Source organism: Anticarsia gemmatalis, chromosome 12 (assembly GCF_050436995.1).
Source record: "Anticarsia gemmatalis isolate Benzon Research Colony breed Stoneville strain chromosome 12, ilAntGemm2 primary, whole genome shotgun sequence".
NCBI classification, from domain to species: domain Eukaryota; kingdom Metazoa; phylum Arthropoda; class Insecta; order Lepidoptera; family Erebidae; genus Anticarsia; species Anticarsia gemmatalis.
In genome coordinates, this window is record NC_134756.1 from 127,880 (window position 1) to 134,691 (window position 6,812).

The 6,812-nt window shown below is 53.7% G+C and overlaps 1 protein-coding gene across 7 annotated transcripts; it reads left to right on the forward strand.

Annotated features, from left to right (window-relative positions):
• Positions 1 to 113: 113 nt before the first annotated feature.
• Positions 114 to 6,751, forward strand: LOC142977336 (uncharacterized). 7 transcript variants are annotated; one of them, XM_076121196.1, is made up of 8 exons: positions 114 to 258; positions 4,169 to 4,483; positions 4,560 to 4,748; positions 4,848 to 5,024; positions 5,141 to 5,698; positions 5,771 to 6,015; positions 6,094 to 6,465; positions 6,548 to 6,751. In XM_076121196.1, exons 2-7 carry the CDS (start codon positions 4,238 to 4,240, stop codon positions 6,440 to 6,442), a joined length of 1,764 nt encoding a protein of 587 aa, XP_075977311.1. In that variant the 5' UTR covers positions 114 to 258; positions 4,169 to 4,237; the 3' UTR covers positions 6,443 to 6,465; positions 6,548 to 6,751. The 7 variants fall into 7 exon arrangements, with proteins under 7 accessions (XP_075977311.1, XP_075977310.1, XP_075977307.1 ...); XM_076121195.1 differs by lacking the exon at positions 114 to 258 and adding an exon at positions 2,040 to 2,220; XM_076121192.1 differs by lacking the exon at positions 114 to 258 and adding an exon at positions 2,411 to 2,822.
• Positions 6,752 to 6,812: the final 61 nt, after the last annotated feature.

Here is a 6,812-nt window from a genome sequence, read left to right on the forward strand (position 1 = left end):
TGTTTAATAATGGCGAGATGCGGCTTTATAAGTGCATACAGAATTTTTGCAACTTTGCTATAGTAGAGTATTGCGAGTGAGGAGCGCGAGTACGTGCGGCAGTGACTGGCGGTGTAGTGAGCAGGGGGCGACGCCGCGTATCGATCGGCGCGTCACCCGCGCTCGCCCACCGCCGCTCGCGTCAGCACGCGGGCCACAGCGGCCGACATATTCAACGCATCTATTCACTACACAGTTTCATACTCGTGCATATACTATGTAAGTAAAACCTGTGCTTGCAATTCACAACATACATTAATAGGAATTGATACAACCAAGTTATAAGTGTCATCATGATCAGCCTCTTTTTACTGTGCATCAGTTATTATCAGAAACCATAGTAAATAACGTTAAAATTTTAACATCGTGACTACGTGAGGTAGATAAGTTTGATAATATAAGTGAGAAGCTCTCTGGTAACTGTACTAATAAGTAACTATGTTTAGATAGAAGCAACTAAAACATGAAAACAACAATGTGTTTGTTTCTACTTGTAGACTTCTGACTTGTAACAGTCACATATTCTATCTACTTTTTTTGTAATAATATTTAGCATCAATATAAAGACATGTTGCATTCCGAAGCTCGTATTGTTCGCGACACGACGCCATCATATTATTCTGTGTACATTGTACAAGTTATATCCTCGTTATCCTTTTTATGCTCAGTTCGATATTTTTGAAGTAGTGTTCGTGCAGCTGAACGCGGCAGCTGTATGTATATTGTATGTAAGTAGCACGGTCCCGGGAGCGCCGGGAGTGGCGGGAGAGGGCGCGCACCTCCGGGGCCCGGCCACTGCTCCGCCTCCCCGGTACACCTGCAGCTGTAGTACCGGCCGGCGCGCTCGCTACACTTATCAAATTTCAATATAATTCAATTATCAAACGCAGATTACACTTACCTATGCTCGTTTACTGGTCATGTTTCGCATGGTTTACGGCCGAAGGTTTTATAATCAGAGAATCATCTTTTTTTTATGTAAAACTAGCTGACCCAGCGAACTTCGTACTAACTAACCTAACAGGCGATTCTTGAGATTTTTATAATATTGCTCTTTTAAATTTTTCATCGGACTTCAAAAAATACTTATTTAAGAAAAAGAATTATCGAAATCGGTTCTGCTGCTCTCGAGATTTGCGCTTAGCAACTAATAGTAGAGTTATAAAGTTAGAGAGCTAATGACCAGTCAACGTTTAAAGAACGTAAGACAAGTCACAATTAATGAACGCTACTGGCTTGTTCCACTTGTTACGAACTGTCAGCAACACTAGTACGAGGTGAGGATGAACGTCCACTGAGACACGACGGGTCGACGTCGGCGCTGCATCGCACAGGGATCGCTGCCATGTCGCCTATTATTGATATCAATTAAGGTTTAGGTAAGTAAGTATAGTTATTATTTTGGTACCTTTATGCAGGTGAAGTGACTTTGTTGGGACATTGAAAATAAATGTTTGTGGAATCGATTGGTTAATGTTCAAGAATAAATTTAACGATTCTGCATTAATTGAAAATCTCACATAAATTCATTTAATAAATGATAAATTGAATTTATGAAGGTACTAATGACTAAATATCTCTTATACACTATGATTATTCAAGACTTTGACATTGCCTGACAGTCAACAAAACATTTATAACAAGAACGCGACTCGAGACACAACGCAGTGATGCCATAATTACCTTTGTTTACCGCTCGTAGCAACATAATATCACGTAGCGTCAAACGAACAAAGAAATAATTCACTCGTGTTAAATGTTCAGTACTGTTTAACTACTATACAATATTCTAACATCCGCGTTCTAACAATCTGTCAATTATCTCCACCCCTTATGATTTCCCCATCTGCCGGAGAGCTACGACACGCTACGACGTAGCGCAACGAGGCTACGCAAGACCTCCGTGTCTGCACATGTATACGATAAGCTTTGTCCGGATGAGAGTCGATAGAGAATGTATTGTTAGAGCGTTATCATGATGAGCTATAGCTAGTTGTGTTAGATGTCGGAACGTGAATACGTGTTTCCGCGACAGGTTTAACGCCGCTGTCGTTCAAATCAATAGTTTAGTACATATATAAGTAACGAACAAGTTATATTTGTACGAGTGGATACTAATCGTGTTTGTGTACCAGTTTATTGGAAAATTAACAATAACGTGGATGGAGTAATATTTATAAAGTAAGTAGGCTCCAGATTTATAATATATGGATTCCAGATCTTTAATGAACGTGTCTACAGGAAACAGTTTCTTTATGAGAAGGCGCGCCCTGCTCGTGACTACTGACAAGACTTCATCATGTGTGAAGTTCACACATTTAGTCTATCCATATAACTGTCCCTGCAAGTTCCTGCCTAAGAAAATAGTAAATAATAATAAGTAACTCATTATACTGGTTAAAGCACATGAAAAGAACACTAGGTGTGTAGTGTGGACAACATATTGTGATAGTAGATGTGTTTAAAGTGTGTGAGGTGAACGTTGTTCATTATATTGTTCCGGCGGCGACAAGTACTTCCTAGCGGCGAGTGGGTGTCCGGGGGCGCGTGGGGGTGCGCGCGGCGCCGAGGGGCGGGGGGGGCGGTGTACGGCGACAGACACGCACCGGGTCAATACGAGCGCGGAGCCGTGAATGGACGAGCTCGGGCGGCGGCGGGTGGTGTGGGGGGTGGCGCGGTCGATGGGCGGCGGGTGGCGTCAGTCGCGGCCGGCGCGCCGCGCGGTGCTGAGGTGTCGCCCCCGCGCCGACACCCGCACCGACACCCGCTCTCCGCTCCGCCAGGTGAGCCCCCGCCCCCGCGCCCCACACCCACGCGCCCCCCGCCCGCGCCCTCGCGCCGAGGCGGCGAGCACGCACCGCGGCGCCTCGCTCCGACAGTATCGAGCCCCGCTCTGATCGATACCGCCACAGTCGGCCCGACCTACTTGCACAGGATGAACTCGCCATCGTCGCCGTAGCGTTCTCTCTATCTAGATGCGGTGCGCAGCATATGGATGGCTGTCATACGTGGGCCGCGTCGCGTGCGCTGCGCTCCCCTCGGCTCGGAGTCCCGGCTGCCAGTACAGCGCCGCATCAGGTCAGAGCACAGCCCCCTCCCCCCGGCCCGCCCGGCCCCTGCACTATGACTAGGACGTACGGAGCTGAAAGCACCAGGACCCGCAGAGAGAACCAGCGGCCACAAGTGAGTGAGTGTTGTAGTGAGGCGCTACGAGGCGCTACGAGACGCTACGAGGCGCTATGAGGCTCCGATGAGCGCCGATGAGCGGTGATTAAGTCGGTGTGTGTCGGTGCGTGTCGCGCGTGGGCGGAGGGCGCGGAGGGAGAGTGCAGCTGCAGGGAGGAGGGCGCCGCCTCGCGCTCGCGCCTACAGCCGCCGACCATCATTGGAGTCCATTAACAACGCGCCAGATATCGCCCGGCACCCTACACCTTCCTATACACCGCCACACACACGTATATGCAGTGCGCTCAGCTCACTCGTACTCACTCGCGCTCACCCATCGATCATGAGCTATCACGAATCTTCCTTGTATATATATATTTATTCCGGGTTCGAGTAACAGGTATATCAAAAGCACTTGTTTCAACAAACACACCTGTGGACTTCCTATACAAGGCTTACAGTATTCATGTTGTCGAGCATTTATTTTATTCCAATACAAGTTTCTACAAAATGATTTTTGCTGGAAATGATTTAGTATACGTAAGATATTTTCAATACTATCCAAGATAACGTGGATATAGTAGCCACATGCACGAAGAACGGAAAAAAAATTGCTGCTGAATTGAATGAATTTCCTGCAAAAATGAATGATCAACATCACGACTCGAACAAAACAAACACCCAAGCGTCCTGACTCCGGCTACATTTGACAATTATTTCATCATAGTTGCTCCTAGTTGCACGCGATGCAACTATACGGATATAATGAAATAGAAAAAGGTTCTTATATTTCTCAAATATAGCTGGGTCCTAAAGACACACAGTTTGATGAAGTATATTTGTTAATTTATAATTATGCCAATTATTATAATTTTTTGTTAATAATTAATAGACTGGTCACGGTAAAGTAACACCAAGACGACATTTGTAGAGATGTAGGTGACGATGCTGTTGTTGGTTTCAGTGGCACCTGCAGAAGCACCGCGAGTGAGGTGAGCGAGGAGGTCGGCGGTGAGAGCGCGTGTCGCTGAGGATGGAGGGCGGCGCGGGCGTGGGCAGCGTGGCGTCGCTCACCATGGACTGCGAGGACATGTTCAAGGAGATCACTAAGAAGCTGTACGGCGAGGAGACGAGCGTGGGCGTGGCCGGCGTCGTGGGCGTCGAGTTCCCCGCCGCCGAGCGCGACCTCGACGACGACCTGCGCCCCGAGGAGCACATCACCGCCTGGGGGCTCGCCGCGCTCATGCAGAACGGCTTCCCGCCGCCCGGTATACTGCAGGTCAGTCCTCATCCTTAGCGTCGCACCATTGCGATACCGTTCACTAGATACGATAACGAGTCGTGTACGCGCGCAGGCCAACTTCACGCCGCGCATCGACCCCAGCGCGGAGGACCGCTGGACGGCGGCCGAGGAGCCGCTGGCGTGGGCGCACTCGCGCATCGCGTCCTACAACCCCGCGCAGCGCCTCTTCAAGTGCGCCGACTGCGAGTGCGTCGGCTTCCTGGCGCGCGTCGCCGAGCACTGGCTCGGCACGCACTCACAGGTTCGCAACGTGTATCATATGTGTAACATCGGTCTGACGGTAGAACTTCCCACAATACAGAAGTGTACAGAGTGTTATAAGAGCGTTGTGGCGGTGCAGGCGCGCGCGTTCCAGTGTCCGCTGGCGGGGTGCGGGTTCGCGTCGGGCTGGGCGCGCGGCGTGCGCTCGCACCTGGCGCGCGACCACCACTCCGACCCCGCCGCCGCCGACCACCTGCTGCGCGACAACCCCGCGCTCGACGACCTCACGCGCTACCTCCAGCGACTCAAGAACAAGGTACGCGACCGAATCTTAAACGATCATACTCAGCTCATGTCTTCACACGACTTTTTAACTGTGTTATTCATTTTCGTGACAAGATTATAATAGTCTTGCATCCGATCGATGAGCAGGTGGAGACGATGCGCAACGAGCGTCGGACGAGTGCGGGCGGCGGGGCGGGCGACGTGGCGGCGAGCGAGGCGCCGGGCGCGGCGGCGGCGGGCGACGCCGGCAAGCGCTACGCCTGCAACGCCTGCCCCTACGCCACGGACCGCCGCGACCTGTTCACGCGCCACGAGAACATTCATCGCGACGAGAAGCCCTTCCACTGCTACCTCTGCCAGAAGCAGTTTAACCGTGCCGACCACGTCAAGAAGCACTTCCTGCGCATGCACCGCGACCAGCCATACGATATCAATCGGATCCGTCGCTCCAACGCCAAGCCGGTGACGGCGACGGCCGCCCCGACCCCGGCGCTGCACTACTACGTGAAGCCGCCGGCCGAGCCGCCGCCCGCGCCCGCCCCCGCCGCGCCCGCCGCCCCCCCGCAGCCCGAGTACCGGCCGGCGCCCGCGGTCAAGCTGGAGCGCCCGCCGCTGGGTAAGAGCGAGCCACCCGCCGGCGCGTCGCTGCACAAGCCCGCGCCGCCCGCCGCGGCCGTCGCGTCCGCCGCACCCGTCCGCCGCAAGGTCAGTACAACGAGATAACATTTTCGTCTCGAACCCGACGATCGAGTGCTCATCTTATGATACGATACACAGCAGCAGGGCGAGCGGCGCTACGCGTGCTGCTACTGCACGTGGTCGGGCGTAGACAACTGGTGCCTCAAGCGGCACCTTAACACGCACCTCAAGCCGTTCGCGTGCGCGCTGTGCGAGTACAAGGCGGCGCGCGCCGAGCGCCTCGCCACGCACGTGCACAAGGTGCACAACAAGAAGGCATGCGCCAAGTGCCCCTTCCTCGCCGACGACCAGCTGCAGCTCGCGCACCACCTGCGGGACGCACAGTCAGTATCCTCCGCCCCTCCTCTCGGTGAGACGGTCGGTATCGCGGCTCCGCGTGTAACGCGTGCATGTGTCCGCAGCCACATCGAGAGCCGCAACCTGAAGGTGCCGGTGGGCGTCCGGGGCGGCGCGGGCGCCTCGTTCCCGGCGGGCGGTGCGGGCGGGGCGGGCGCGGCGGGCGGCGAGGCGGCGGCGGGCGGCGCGGGCGCGGGGCGGCGGCGGGAAGGGCGCGCGGCGGGCGCGGCGCGGCTGTTCGGCTACCTGGAGGCGTCGGACGGCTCGGGCGACGAGTACGAGGCGCCGGCGCTGGCGGCGGAGTTCGCGGCCGCCGCGCCCGCGCCCGCGCCGCCGCCGCACTACGCGCGCGACAAGGAGAACGCCGCGCCGCTGCACCACGCCATGCACCACGACCACTGCCTGCGCTACTAGCGCTACTCGGCCCCAGCCTCCGAGTGAGTCCCTCGCACCCGACTATATGAAAGCGACTCGGCGCTGTTATGTTGAATCATTAATATTTCATTGTTTTATCTACAGGTGAAGCGGGTGCCGCGGTGACGTCACTCGTCTCGACGAGTGTCGCCGCGCATCGAGCCTCCAGATATTTGCGCCATTTTGACCATCGGCCTTATCTATCAACGGCAGTAGGTACCTATTTGTTAAATTGTAAATTTATGCTTGTTCGATGATAATGTACAAAATATTAATAAAGTTATCAATCCCACCGACCGTATTATTTCACTTGTGTTATTTGATTTAAAGCCCTTCACTCAATAGTTATTAGTTAGTCATAGTTCACGTA

Bases quoted from the DNA above. Each gene is read 5' to 3' on its own strand.
- LOC142977336 (XM_076121196.1), top strand. From the start codon at position 4,238: ATGGAGGGCGGCGCGGGCGTGGGCAGCGTGGCGTCGCTCACCATGGAC. The intron at 4,484-4,559 runs GTCAGTCCTCAT...GTACGCGCGCAG, and splicing joins CGCCGCCCGGTATACTGCAG to GCCAACTTCACGCCGCGCAT. The intron at 5,025-5,140 runs GTACGCGACCGA...ATCGATGAGCAG, and splicing joins TCCAGCGACTCAAGAACAAG to GTGGAGACGATGCGCAACGA.